The sequence below is a fragment of the Oryzias latipes genome, chromosome 7 (assembly GCF_002234675.1).
Source record: "Oryzias latipes chromosome 7, ASM223467v1".
NCBI lineage: Eukaryota > Metazoa > Chordata > Actinopteri > Beloniformes > Adrianichthyidae > Oryzias > Oryzias latipes.
In genome coordinates, this window is record NC_019865.2 from 12,583,986 (window position 1) to 12,598,756 (window position 14,771).

At 41.8% G+C, this 14,771-nt stretch overlaps 1 protein-coding gene across 3 annotated transcripts in view; it reads left to right on the forward strand.

Annotated features, from left to right (window-relative positions):
* The first annotated feature begins 3,596 nt into the window (after positions 1 to 3,596).
* LOC100125535 (retinoic acid receptor gamma-A) overlaps positions 3,597 to 14,771 on the forward strand; it is a 44,459-nt gene continuing 33,284 nt past the window's right edge. For 2 of the 3 annotated variants that reach the window (XM_004070461.4, XM_020704669.2), the window contains exons 1-2: positions 7,876 to 8,006; positions 14,346 to 14,663. In XM_004070461.4, the coding sequence (XP_004070509.1) occupies positions 14,495 to 14,663 (169 nt within the window). In that variant the 5' untranslated portion in view covers positions 7,876 to 8,006; positions 14,346 to 14,494. Of the gene's footprint in view, positions 3,801 to 7,875; positions 8,007 to 14,345; positions 14,664 to 14,771 lie in introns of those variants that run through there. The other variant, XM_011477111.3, reaches the window with a different exon arrangement.

The window sequence follows — 14,771 nt, forward strand, 5'->3', positions numbered from 1 at the left end:
CACATTTTATGCAAATCGCGGAGCGTGCTGGGAGGGATGGAGAGATTGGAGGATGAGGCACATGGGCAATAGGCGTGGCTCACCGTGACTGCGTGTTCTCAGACGGCCAGAACCACAAACGGATGGTAAACACCAGCCCATGCCAAACATCATCGTGCAAGAGGCGCCTTTAGAGCTCAGATGGAAACACAAACGGAAATGACACAAACTTGGCGCGTGACACGCCAAAGTGCACAACTCAGATAGTCTAATTTTGGCTAATCCTGTCTTCTATTGGTAAATATTCAATATTCTGTGACTGTCACCTTGTAAAATATTTTATATATCCCAATATGTATCCTGTAACAAAATGTATAGGTCACTGATCAGGTGGCTGAAGCGCCCTCTTGTGACAACTCGTGGGAACAACAGTTGATGTAAAATTGTGAATCCTCCTTTATGAAGAAAACGTATGGAAATAAAGCATTCAGTAAAATTACAGCTTTCCTTGATGTGCAGAGCTATGCTATGACCAACATGTTTAGTCACAATTAATTTTCAACAAAAATTCTTATACAGAACTGAAATGAAATGTATAAAAAAAGTCTCCATTTAGTGTCAACTTTTTCAGTCGTTTTAACTCATCTCAGTAAACTGTTTCAGCTCATTTATCTCAGGGACTGAATAGTATAGTGTAGGTACTGGGAGAGTTTTGTCACAATCCCAACCAATAAAGTGACAGAAGAGGGAGTCAACAGCAATTTGACTGAATTACAAATAATTAAATCACAGAAAAAATCAGTTTGAGTCTACATGGAATCAGAATAAAAGCCACGATAGATTGGTGGAAAGTATTTGAAGAAGTCTAGGTACCAACACGAAGACCCTGAAGGGATCAGGACCCCTGATTGAGAGCTCCCAAAAATCTGTGGCTTTACCCCACCATTGTGGCTCTCTGGTTAAAGAAAAATGTTTAATTTTAAGAAGTCACTGTGAAGTAAAGAGTAAATAAAAAAGTAAAAAGTTAAGGAAATTAAGACTAATTTTATTCAACCCATTTACAAACAGTTGAAGGACAGTAAAGGCGAACTAAATCAATTTACCAGATGTGTGTACTGCAGTAAATTCAATAGAAGGGTCAGTAAGCCCAACCAGATATCATATAAATCGGACACTGGATTATAAAGTGGATTTTCTATTTTTGCACAAATTGAGGATTTTAAGTTCACCTTATGGTTTGTAAAATGTTGAATTAGCTCTGATATGATTTAAGTTTGATAGATTTACAAATTTCGGCCGGAGATACCCCACAACTGGTAAAATTGCAGGCCCCTGTCCCAAGCCTTTTGCTGGTGGATCTTATAGGTGCAGGTGAGCAACCTGCACACTTTTCCTCAAAGGAAAGAACAGAGACCACACATGACCAGCAGGAGGCAACAGTGGCCTCGGGTTGGGCCATCACACTTTTAGCTGGTTCATGCCAAAACAGCAAAAATAGGTTAGTGGCTTCCTGCTCTGACACTTGACATCAGAAATTAGATTTGGGTTAAACCACTAAATGATTCCTAAGTGCAGCTGTGACTATACTTCACTGGTTACACACGAAGAACTAATTCTACATACTTTGTATGTGACAACAATGGAACCTTAATTTGACAACGAGCTCATTTTCACGTTCCCCAAATGTTCTGAACAAATGCTGGTGAGACAAAAGTATAAATAGTGAAGATTGCATGGGATTTTTCCAGACATTCCAGAACAAAATCCTGCTTCACAGTGAGTGGCTGTTTGTTTCCTACCCTGAAATGGACTGGCATTTGGTCCTCCTGGGTGTTCCCTACCTCCAGTGTATAGTTGCTGGATAGGCTCCAGCATCCGTGTGACACAAAACGGGAATGAACAGATTTATATATATAATTATATATTTGATTATGCATTTTTGAATTCCATTTCTAATTGGATTTGTTAAATGTACCAATTTGAGTCTTATTTAAGGCTTTTCTTTTGAGCTCTTTGGTTTAATGATTTGAACTTTGAGGAGGTGGGTCACACTTAGGATCTACAACTTGTGGAAAGACTTCATGGTCTTTGAGTGAAGATTTTTAGAGACTTTAAGAACAGCTGCAAGAATTGCTGGCAAAAAGTTTCCCCCAAAAGGGGGGTGGATGAAGCTCATCTGCTGGACTTTAAATATGTAGTTGTAGGGTTAGATAAGTTAATTCTTCTCCAAGAGTTCTGGTAAATCGCCTAATTAATATCCCAGTCATACATCTGATAATTATGCCCTTGTTAACAGTCTACCTTACTCTGGATTTTAGGATGGCTTTTAGCTTTTTCTCAAAAATTGCCCTTTAATATTGCCTTTTGATTTGCAGGTTTTAGCCAAACTCAACCATAGAATGAACCTATCTTTGCTTTTAAATTCTAACCCTAACCCTAATCTGGTATATATTACTTTTGTAGCCATTTAAACAGAAATAATCTCTCTGAGGAGTTTCAGTCACGGTTTAAATCCTATCAAAGCACTGAAACTCCACGTAGCTGCAGGCAGGGAACTTGTATCAAGTCTGGTATACTTTTAAAGTCCCAATCCAATCATTTTTTGATCAATTGTAAAAGCATTTCCAGTGGTATTTCAATTACGATCATGCTGATTTTAAAGCTAATTTTTTTTTTAAAGTATCATTTTCTAGGACATGCTTTCTGCAGAGCGGCAGTAGTTAGAAATTCATCTCTGAGTTGTTGGCAGAACTGTTGGTGCAGAGTAAGCCTGCCCTCAGTTCCTGTCATTCAACTGTCTACATTCTCTCATGTTAGCTTATAGTCATTCAACATTACTGGTGCAACAAAAATGGCTAACAATATTGGAGGTATTCAGCCCTACACTTCTGAGCCAGATGCCAAAGGAGAAAAACAAAGACATTAATGGATCCATTTGTCTGCAAGAGAGCTTGTGGCCCGCTGATTGTAGCACCTATACATCATTGTTCATTCTTTCATCTGCTCCTGATACACAAAGATTTGAATAAAGAAATATTCACAAATGAAATTTTAAGCTTGATTTGCTTCATACATGTCTTCCACCGTAAGAAAAAGGCTACAAGAACATGTTAAAAGCACAATTGTCATCAGCGTGGGGCTTTGAATTTCAGTAATGCTTTGGACACAATTGATCAAAACATCTTTATTTGAGTAAGTCTGTGTTATTGGCATTACACAGCTGCATTATACTGGTTTAAGTTGGGTTTACCCAACAGATTCATATTTGTTCATTTAAACGACAAAGCATTCGCAACTTGTGTAAAGTATTTCTGATTCAGATTCTAAAATAGTATTTTGTTTTGAAAATCACATTTATCGAATGTCTAAACATCCATAATAAACAAATTAAATAAATAATCATTTATTCCTTTAAAAATGTTTTAAAAAATGACTGAGAAGTTATAAATCTTATTATTTGGTGCAAATAATCGGTTCTAATTTACATGAGAAGCGGGCAAATGTTTTGACACCTCTCCTTTGGGCTTCTGTTTATTCAGTTCCATCGTTCGCCACTAGAGGGAGTCACTGCGTCATGAATTTGCGCTGGGTGTTTGATAAACGCCCAAAAGCTGTCGGCACAAAGTGGTCTGATCGGTTGGCAACAAACAAAAGCAACTTGACAAATGACTAAAATGATCAGTGAGGAAACACTGAAGCAAAGGAGGACTCCTCTTCAGGCCCAGTCTGAGGCGCGTCCGTGACTCCACGTCGATCCTTCCACCGATAAGTTGGTGTCCTTCAGACTTGAGCGGCGTGAACTTTCGCAGCAGACAAGGAAGGTAGGTGGATAGGTCGGAGTTTGTGCCTTCCATGAATCATCTCCTGTCGTTATGAATTGAAAGTGTCGTGGAATGAACACAGCCCGAGCCGCGTCATTTTTTGGGCGTGCGTTAATTTACGCACTTCTCCCTGGAACACGTTATGACAGGGCACGGGTAATTACAGACTGCTGAAGCTGCGATCGGGACCGAGGGCAACAGAAGCCTCTGCCAACAGACGCACCTGCGCAGATCTTTCTCTTGCCGCAGGCTTGAAAAACTCTCACCAGAGTGCGTTTGTCTCTTTGTCTGCCTAGCTCCTCATATTTTTTTCCCCAGCATGTGCGCTTCGTGACACTTTTGGTCCTTCTGGCTCAGAAAAGTACAGCAAAGTGGCCTAAAAAGTTGCACAAAGCTTATTTAAATTCAGCCAACTTCCTGAGAAATTTGCATTCAAACTCTGTCATGTTTCAGTCCCAACATGACACCCCAGCAAGAAAAACTAGTTTTTGTCCGTCCACCCCCACCCCTCCTCCTCCAGTTTCCCTTTGCAGAGTTTGGTGCCCAGCTTTCTTATGCTTTCAGTGTTATGTGCAGGGCAGAAGGCATGGAAAAGAAGAGCTTTCCTTTTGAGCTCAGAGATTTGCAGTAATTACAGAATCACTTCCATATGTAGCTCTCTGGCTGCCTTCTTGCTGCCCCCTCCCTCCCCCCACCTTTTATTTCTTTCTTTTTTTTTCACCCCCTCATGCATTTGCATTCTCACTCATCTCTCATTTTTCTGCTTTTAGTTTTTTGGCCCCTGTTGATGCATTCACATCATTTTGTGGTGTTTTTATCTTAATTTTAAAGCAGCTTATACAGTTTATGATTATTAGAACATCCTGGCATTTTTTCGCCGTGCAGAAAATCGTTGAGACAAGGACCAGGAGAAGAGGAAATGTTGAGGAATATGGAAAAAAACAAACAAGAATGGGAGCTCAGTGAAAAGAGAAAAAGCGGTAATAGAGTGCGAAGGAGGGAGAGGTGGAAAAGAAAATGAGGCAGAGAAAGAGAAGGAGGGTTGGAGTAATGTTTTTTGACGGAGGTGAGTTCAAGATGGGTTCATGGTGACATCATGGCTGATTTTTTTAAGAGTTTTTTTTTTTTTTAAGGAAAGTATAGACAGGAGAGCCATTCACTTTTCATTGGACACACATGTTGGGAAAAGAGGGCTCATTTGCTGGCAAACACACTGGTAGCTGTGTCCACAACCTCTGAGTGCACCCCAAAATTTGCACAAAACGTGTGCGCACACAGACACGTTTTATTTCCTCTTTTCCCTGTAGTTTCGAGTGCAATAAAACAGCGTTTGGCTCCGGGTCTCTGTTCCCAGGTTTGTTTTCGTTGAAGTGGTGGTATATGCCCTTTGGTCTCTCGCACGTTTCTACTCTTGCCTGCCATGAGTATAGCTCATTTTCCTGCGAGCTGTATTCCTCCGTGTATATTTGTACTTGAAGGCAGTTGGACTCTAAATGAGCGCACTTTGCCAGGTGGAATGAATGCGCCCCTTCATTTTACAGGATGTGTATATAAGTCTATAACCAAGAAAGTGCAAGGAAAATGTGTGCGCATGAATATATTTTTGCTTGGTGTGTGCATGCCAGACACTCTGGTGTGTGTTTTTGCCATGTCTCAGAACGGAATGACATCAATCTAAATGTGGGGAAATAGTGATCTCATAATGGGCATCTAGTTACTAATTGAAAATTGTCCCCACCAGCATCAAGCATCCACCCCTTTCTCTTTCTATTTTACACCTCATTCATTGCCGGTATCACTGGCCCCTTCACCTCCTTCTCTCTGTAACCTGACTAACCTCTTCTCCTCCTTTGCCATTATTCCCCCCTTTTCCTCTTTTTTTCTCCCCTGCTTTGTCTCACTGCACTGCCAGCGAGCTCCAGGCCTCCACTCTGTTGCTCTGTGAATGCTAATATGATGAATCTAAAGTGGAAACACACGACCGAGTAAGATGTTGCCATGAATATTTCATAATTTTATAAACACACCCAGAGAAGCTGCAGAGCTATGCTCTCAACAATGCTGGTGTTTGCCGGATGACTTCCTGGGAGGAACTGCCGTTTTGTGTGTGTGTGATTTTTTTTCGTAGGAGCGTACTGTGTTAGGATTGATGTCAGGGCAGTACGTTATGATGTCACCGGCTGAAGTTAATGAGTCGAGAATGGCGGGGGCCATAGGGCACGTTTCCAGTGGTGCCCAGAGACAGAGATAGCACCCTGATCCGTCTTCATTATCCTTCACTCTGCAGCCTCCCAGATACAATGATCATAAATCTCTGCCTGGAGCACACTTCACTGACACTGAAACACAAACACTAGTAACCTCTGACCTTCTCACTGCTGCTACTGCCTACACACACTCATCCAGTCTCATGCAGACTTCTGCGTTTCAGCCACAGACTGAGGATGAGCACTGTTCAAAGCACAGTTTAACAAGGACAAAAGCAGCGAGTGGACCGTGCACTGACACAAAGACCATCATCGTGCACTTGACTGCACATTCTGATTCGAAGACACTGCCTCAGTCAGGCTCATGTCTCCATGCAGTTCCACCAACAGCTGGGCTCACCACTCTACATAGTTTTCTGACTACCACCTTCTTCATTTCTGTTACACAACTGACTGTGTAAACATTCAGGGGACTTTTATTAGCCTTAGTGACTTTATGAGGAACCCAAACATCAAATAGCAATGAGATAAAGATCAGCCAAAGGGCTGTTAGTAGTGCTGCTCAGATCTGTGCTTCCTGGATCTAGCATTTCTGCATAAAAGCAGCAGTCCCTCTTACTGCTTATCTATTCATTTACTCAGAATACGCTTCAGTAATTCCAGCTGGAAACCTTTGGCGTTCCTCGAAAAAGAGAAGCTTCAGAATAAGTGGTTCTTATTTAGGGTAATCTAAATTTTTCTTGCTGAATTTTGCTTGGTTTGGACAAAATGCTGTTTGTATTAGTGGGAAAGAAGCTCACGCGTGTGTGTTTGCACTAAGGTGTTTTTGTGTGTCCTCCATTGCTGACGCCACAAGGAAAAAAGTGTCCTCTGAGATGCCAGTTGAGGTGTGCCTACTCCTCCCAGTTTTGAGGTTTGAGGTGCTCCTCGCAACCTAAACAACTTGAGAAACATTGCATTGAGTAAAACAGGGCACACACCCAGAACCACAAACACACATCTGAAACGTGTGTTCTCATAGGGAGAGAGGGGCACATTTAGGGGCACACCCACATCTGTCACTCTTGCCGATGCTGCCGATATGCCAACCCAATAGTTTTGACTAAAAGGCCAGTGGCCACAAAAACCTGCCATTTAGGACATACCCTCACTTTTAAGTCCTAATTTTTGTTTTTTTTACACTTTTCTTGCATTTGGTACTTCAAACAGCTTCATGCATCAAAAGCATTTTTTTTCTTGGACTATCATTAGCAAATTAAATCTAAGTACCTCCACCAAAAAGTATGACATTTGGTTCCCTCACTGAATAAAAAGACACTGAAATTCATTAAAAAGATTAAACGAATGACTGGAGGCGACACATAAAATTATGGCTGAACTGACTTGTGGCTTTAAACTGATTCTGTGTGCGTTTTAAATCAAAAACAGCAGAGGCAGTGTTCTGTATTATTAAAGATCCTAAAACTTCCTCTCCCAATAAACCAGATTTAATTCATTTTTAAGGAATGTGAATGATCTCTGATCTCGAGCGTCTCACCATTTCGACAGGCGTGGATTGAGCGCAAACTTAAGCCAAAAAGTGATTCACCCGAGAAACATAAAAAAAGGCAGAGAGAATTAAAAGCAGAGACGGAAGCTCAGTGGGCACCCCCCTCCCCTCCAGGCATTTTGCGGTTTGTGAAAAGATATATCTGAAGTTTAAGGGTCACATGACAAAAAAAAAGCTTTATGAATCACAATATAATTAAATCTCAGGGAGACAGTGGGTGCATGGATTTGGGGAGGGAAAGAATGATTTGGAAAGGTGGCGACTAAGAGAGGAGGAGATGGAGGAGGAGTGGAGTGCAGGAGGGGAGAATGAAGGAGAGAGCCAGAGGCTCACTGCCTCTCTGTCTGCGCCGTCAAAGGGACTCTTGAACGTCTTTTCCGACCTTTCATTGGCTTGAGCTGCTCAGCAGATTTCTGTGTCAAGGTCCTCATCTGTCCATCGGCACCTTCAGTGAGTTACTTTTACTCAAATCAGCCACCTTTGTTGGTTTCTGTTTCCTTTTTTTCAGCCTGTTTAATAGAACATTTTTATACTCTAAGGCTTGAGTTTTAATTGAAAACAGAAACAAGCGTGCAAGACTCTTGGGAGGCTTGGGAGACCATAAATCACCTCGGAAAATGTCACGTGTAAACAGCAGAGTATCCCAACACACATGTTTGTTTGCATGCTTTGCTACAGTTTGTTTGCTTCTCTGTTCTTTATAAATGTGAGCGTGACACTTGGTTTATGTGAAAACTTCTCCGGCCGTGTGTGTGCGTGTGCCTGTGTGCGCACATGTGCTTGTTAGTGAGTGTTTCAAATGCTATCCAGTGCCTGTGGAGCTCTTTATTATTGGCATATGTTTGTGTGTTCCTGTGTACACGTTTGCACATGTTTGGTGTGTATTCATGAGAGGAGTCACCAGTCCTTGACCTGCTCTTTTTAATATTTAGCATATGAGCACTTGGAGGAGAGAGGCATTGTTTTTCGTGTTTTAAAGCCGCTCTGGCTGAGTCCTGCAAAGTGAGGCCTGTTTGCTGCTCTGCTCTTAGTTTACTTGGAAGCTGATTCACTTTGCTCTCCTGGCAGTTAAGATTATTTTAAGGATTTTGGCACGTGTTCCAGGTTAACAAGTTCTGCTTGTTATAATTTCGTAATTACGTGTCGCTGCTGTGCTGTTAAGTTTTCACATGCAGATAAGCACCTGCAATTAGAAAGTAGTGTCTTCCATTTATTGCTCCACAAGTGTGTGGTCAGCAGACAATGACTTCAGCTTTGCACCTGCTGTCCACAACTTTCTTTTTTTTGGGGGGGGGGGGGGGGGGGGGGGGTTGCTTGATGTAGAGTTACTCTGGAGAAAAGTGTGACTGAAGTGAATGGACCGAGTGTGGGATTATATTCCAAAACTAGCATTATCTTTGGAACTTTCTTCTGCCATCTGGTTTGACATTGTAACATCTGGATTTGAAGCTCATCCCGGAGGTGGAGAAGCATCCGTGAGTTTTCCTCCTCCTCAGAACAAGCACCTGTGGGCTTTACTAGAGGCATGGCTTTGCTTCTTATGGGGTTACTTTCTGAACTAATGTGGCTGTTTAGATATACATTTGAGCTCATCGTGCACACACAAGGACTAAATCTTTGTGTGTTCAACTGGCCAGAAGCCTCGCTGCTTCAGAAGCACTCTCCCATTTTTATTGTATTTATGTGATTTAAAAATTATGGGAGAAAAACCGTTATGAAATGCAGGCATCATATAATATTTATGTGTAGCGGAATTTTTTTAGTTGTTATAAATTGTGATACATTTGGGAGCTTAAATATAAAGGAAAAACATGCAAAATGACAAGCACAGACTATAATATCAACATCAATAATCATTAGTTTGTCAGAATCATTTATCTTGGAAATTATTCAACAGCCGTGGGTTTGTTGACAATTTTTGCTTTTACAAAACTCCTAAAACAGCAGCTTATGTCCATTGGAGCGTCTGCAGAAACTTTTTTCCTTTTCTTAGAATCCTCTTAGTTGTTAATCAGGGAGTTGTTGATACCTGTCTAGTGCTGGAATTTCTGTAGTAATTGTGCCCAAGTGGTGGGGAGGGGTAAAGACAGGTGATTTCAGTGTTTCACTGCACTGTGATTAACAGGGAAGCTATTTGCACACCATTTCCTGAGTCTATTTTTTCAGGTGTGCCATTGTAATTGGGAGGAATTAACTTTTCTGCCTGCTTTGAAGCCCACGCTATAGGAACTTCTGGCACTAGTAAGGAATTGACTGTTTTGCGTGCTGTACTTGCGTGTGTGTGTTTGGACCTGCTTGTGCTGCTCTGACTCCTCCGGCAAACGGCTGCGGTGGTGAAACCCATCTGTTATGCTTCGCTCTATACTGGAAAAAAAAATGTTTTTCTCTGATTTGACTTCCCAGGACCTCCCATTTGCCTATAAGGAACCTTCAATATTTCATTACACATTCATAACTTTTTCAGTTGTTGCAACATTTAACTTGCTCTGACTTTGCTATGCGCCATTTTTCAAATTTTTACAACGTCATCTGTCTTGTCTTCTCCTGTTATGGTGTTTACTTGTTTTTCTCAACCATCTGGTCTAGTTTCAGTGTTGAGTTCTCCAAGCAGCTCCTGTCAGGACAACAAAAAAAGTTGCTTGTCACAAAATGTTTTATGCACTTCCCTGTGAGTATTGCAACAGCTCTCTCCACCTTCACAAGTCTGCATAGCTTTTATTTTTGACACTAAATTGAAGCAAAAAGAAGTAGGGATTAGCCTTTAACGATGTAGAGATAGTAAGATGGCGTCACCGCACCTTCCACGGACACACCTTTGAAAAAATAAGAAAGAAGACGTGGAGAGACACGTCGTCAAGAGTTGTCTCCTTGCATTGTTGCCATAAGCAAATATGTGTTTGTGGGATGCCAAGAGCAGGCATAAGTCAAACAAGTTTCAGGTAATGGAATGCAGGTCTGTTTGGAAACAGCGGAGCGTCTGTCACTCTGTCTCTCTTTCGGAGCCATTAACCCAGCACTTGTTGAAAGACTGGAAGCTGTCAGCTCTGCATCAGATAATAGTGTTGAGGATATTGTTTTCAGAGCCAAAAGATAATGCTCTTTCTCATGATCGTGTTTCACTTTGAACACTTTAATTCGCGTGTATGAGTTCTGAGGCCATAAATCCTTCTGGTGGCTCTTTGTGGTGTTATTAAGCAAAGATGAGCCACAGTTCAGAGAACACATGGAGTTTGAATTCATTGTTTAGCTGTGACTTCAGAATGACTTCATGCACAAACCAAATTCAAACAACCCTCTCTGCTTCAACTTGTTTCTTTTAAAAAGTTGCTCAACACAAATCATTTCAAAAGCTTGACAGATGTAAAATATAGGCACTCAAAAAGTGAACCGGGAAGATCACGCTGGAGATGGATAAGAATGGCACTTTCCCCTGGCAGTGCACAGTGTGTAGATCATTAGTTGTGACTGTCTGAGAGTTGATGTCTTGTGCTGGCAGCATAATGGTTGACAAGTTTTTATTTTGCAATTTGTAGTGAGGCTTATTTTTCCATCTGAGTGAACTCTGCACACACCCATGAAGTCATTTAATTCTCGAAAACAGGAAAAAAAAGGCATCTGCAAAAGGCGTTTTGAAAAAATAAAAAATGAAGTAGCTGTCTAAACAAATAATGTTATATATATGATTCATCAACATTAAAAAAAGGCAGGATAGTTGTGGTACCTGAAACCAGGCTCAAAAAAGGTAATCACTGACGGTTTCTTGTGCTGACAAAAAAAGCTGTTTTTCTTGGTTGCATGGTGCAGAGCTCCATGAGATGCAATGATTAATTGCCTGTTTGACTGCAGTTCTTATTGCCTGAAGGGGCTTTGACTCTGTCACAACTCTTAAGGCACAATTGTTTTTTTTTGCCCACTGAGGAGTTGAAACCCTTTGTTTGGCAGATAATCAGTCACTGGGAACTGTTTTCCCCCTCTTTCTGCCTTTCTCGCTCCTGAATGATTTATAGTTCCATCTTTTTGTTGAAGTCCTAACTCCTCAACAAACAAGAGAATCTCATTCTCTTTGAGCGTGTCTCATCTTGTAGTGCTGTCTCCAAATTGCCAGCTTGATCGAGTACAGTTTATAGGCCAGGCGAAATCGTGAGCTGATAAAATCAGTGGATTATCTCGGGAGAAAAACACTGAACCTTATTCTGCTTTGTGGACTACTGCGAGACGGGACAGTCCATTATTTATAGAAAAATGGAAAGCAGAGTAAACTGGTAAACTGTTGTCCTGTAAGCCACAGACAACAGTGGAAAGTCCCTGCAGAAGCAGCAGTCACTGCAGTAGTCATGAACCCGTTGCTGGCCCCGGTGCACTTTGCCTGCCTGCTACCTCCTGTGTGCCCCCCAGGCTCAGTGGAAGTGGGTAGGCCGTCCATGCCCATTTGGCCCTGGCAAACAGGGGATGAGGTCACTCCAAATTCCCCTCATCCCCTTATAGCCCCAGACTGGCTGGCAAAGTGATCATACCACAGGACCCAACATAAAACATAAAATGACACCGTAAAAAAGCTGCCGGGCTGATTTGACTCATTAAAAACACTGGCGCCATTATTATTTTTTTTTTATTAATTCAGTATTGTGTTTTGGGAGTTTTAACGTAGAGTTCAACTTTAAAAGGTTTGCTTAGTTTAAAATGGAGCCTTTTTAGTTTCGCCCTTCATTTCAAGTGGGTGAAACACGGGTTTTAAAGTTATTTTAATGAGCAAGTTTTGATGTAGAAACAGTATTCACTCAGGGAGAATACAAAAGTCACATGTGTTTTGGTGTTTTCCTTTCCATCATTTGATATTTTTTTTCTTTCCTTTTTCGTTGCCAGGTCTGCAGACATTTTGTGCTGTCTTTATGGGAGCTAGTTGAGTTCACAAAGGAGATATCCAAATGGGCCAAACACTAGCCAAGCACACACTCTTAAAAAGTCATGTCCATATTATCAGCTCACGTTTTTCTCTGTCTCTACCTCTTCTCCCATTAGTTCCATTGTGAAATGTTCTGTGATGTTTTTGTGGGTTAGCCACACAGTGGAACCATGCGCGGGGGTCATAGAAGCAGAATAAGAGTTCGTGGGTTGTGAAGGGGATACAGAGGTTGGAAAAGAACTTGGTATTGGAAAATGGTCAGACAAAAGTATATGAGAGGGAAGTATTTTGGGTGAGAAAGGAGAATGTATAAAGCAAGACACAGAAGGAAAGGGAAAAAAAAAATAAAGAAAGATGGCAGGCTGTGTTGGCAGGATGGGGGTGGGTGCCTATCGGCTGGAGCTCCTTCCTGAAACGTGGCCACCCGAGCCTGCCTGGGCCTTGGATGCACATGTGGAACAGTTTACTGTAATGGAACTCTAAATTAGTGGTGGTTTGAAGCTGCCTGCAGCAGTAGGGTGTAATTAACTAGCTCTGTTGAAAGAGAAAGAGGCAGTGAGGAAGCCAAAGCCCTAGAAAAAGGCATAGGGCATAACAGTATGTTTGTGTGTGTGTGCGTGTGGGTTACAGGGTCCTCCAACAAATGTTTCATGTGGATTTCTTTCAGTGTTTGATCGCAAATGTATCTGTTACAGAGTTTGCAGTACATGTGTACATCTTAGACAACTCTCTTTTCATCTGGGGCATGGTGCGACCCCCTTAGTGCCCCCAAGTGCTCAGGCTCTGTCACTGACCCTCCTTTTTTCTCTCTTCTTTTTCATGAAAGTCAGCAGTTTGGTGGTTCTGCTTTAGACCCTCACCCCCCATTTCTTTGTTTACATCAAAGTCATTGTCAAGATCTTTCCCCCTGTCATTTTCTCCCACATTCACAACCCACAGTAGTTTGTTGGCTCTTTTTCAAAGTCGTATTTAAAAGCAGGATGATCACTCCACCCGCTTACGAAATCACTCTTAAGGCAAACAAGAAAGCTTTTTTTTCCCCCTCCAGTTTCTTTAGAGGACATAAGTGAAGCCTTGTCCACCCCAAAGCCTGAATTCGCTGTGGTTATGTGAGGAGTCAAAGTGATGAGCAGACAGCAGGAGGTTAGAGCCTGAATGTTTCTGTGGTACCACAGGCTGACCTCAAGAGAAGCTAGTTGGAAGTGACAGCTTCGGTTAGCAATCAGTGGATCTCATTCTCTCTACCGTCCGCCCCCCTCCCGCCCTCCCATCTTCATGCTCCGGACCCCGTGTCTGGGCCTCTGGTCCTGGGGGAAAGAGGCAAAGAGGTAGGCTGCTGTGCTAGGCTGGCAGCAAGAACAGAGAATGTCTTTATAGTGGAGTTCTGGTGATTTAAATCATATGGCATAGCCTGGAATCACTGTAGAAGTCTGGAAGCTCCTCAAAACTGCAGGAACAAGAGTTTGCTCTCTTCTCTCACCATCTATTCTTCCTCATTAGAACCTTTTCCCCAAAACTCTTGCTTTACTGTGTTTTCCCCTCACTTTCTGCTAACTTTACTGGGTATTCCTTACAGTTAGATCACAGAGAACACTTATTTATTCTTTTTTTTGTTTGGTTTGTATCTGATTCTTCAAGTTTTTTTCCCCTCTTCTTTTTTAAACGTGCCCATATCTATATCTATCCTGTCTTGTTTTACATGAAATTTAGAAAAAATACAACCTTATCAAGGAAAGGCAATGAATGCAGTGTTTATGATCATTTAAATGCAGCCACACATTTTATCACCTTCGTCATGATGATTGGAAATATTCACCCTTTCTCTTTTTGAAATAGATCAGTAATTGGAAAATAATTAATTGCTTTGTCTCTTTTTCCCCCCTCAGAAAACCACCTGGATAACCCTCTAAAGAGGCCTTCCAACCTTTTGGAATCCAAAAGATTCACCCTTGAGGACGCAAATTTGAACTTTGAGGATTTCCAGGCGTCACTGGACACTAAGTGCCTGCCACGGACCCCTGGGTTCTCCGTTGCTATGGCTACCAATAGGGAACAGCAGGTGGGTCACATGACCAGCTTCCCACCTGCTGTCTACCCCTTTCCCTTCAACTCCATGAGAAGCCACTCCCCCTTTGACCTGCTGGCCAACAGCAGCCTGTTTGGGAGATTTGGGGCTGACCTGCCCAAAGAGATGGCAGCTCTCTGTAAGTTATTTTCTTTTCTAAGTGTTTGATTTGTTTTGACGGCACAGAAATGATTTGTGATTTTTTTTTTAACATAAATCAAACCATACACACAATGCAGACCCATTA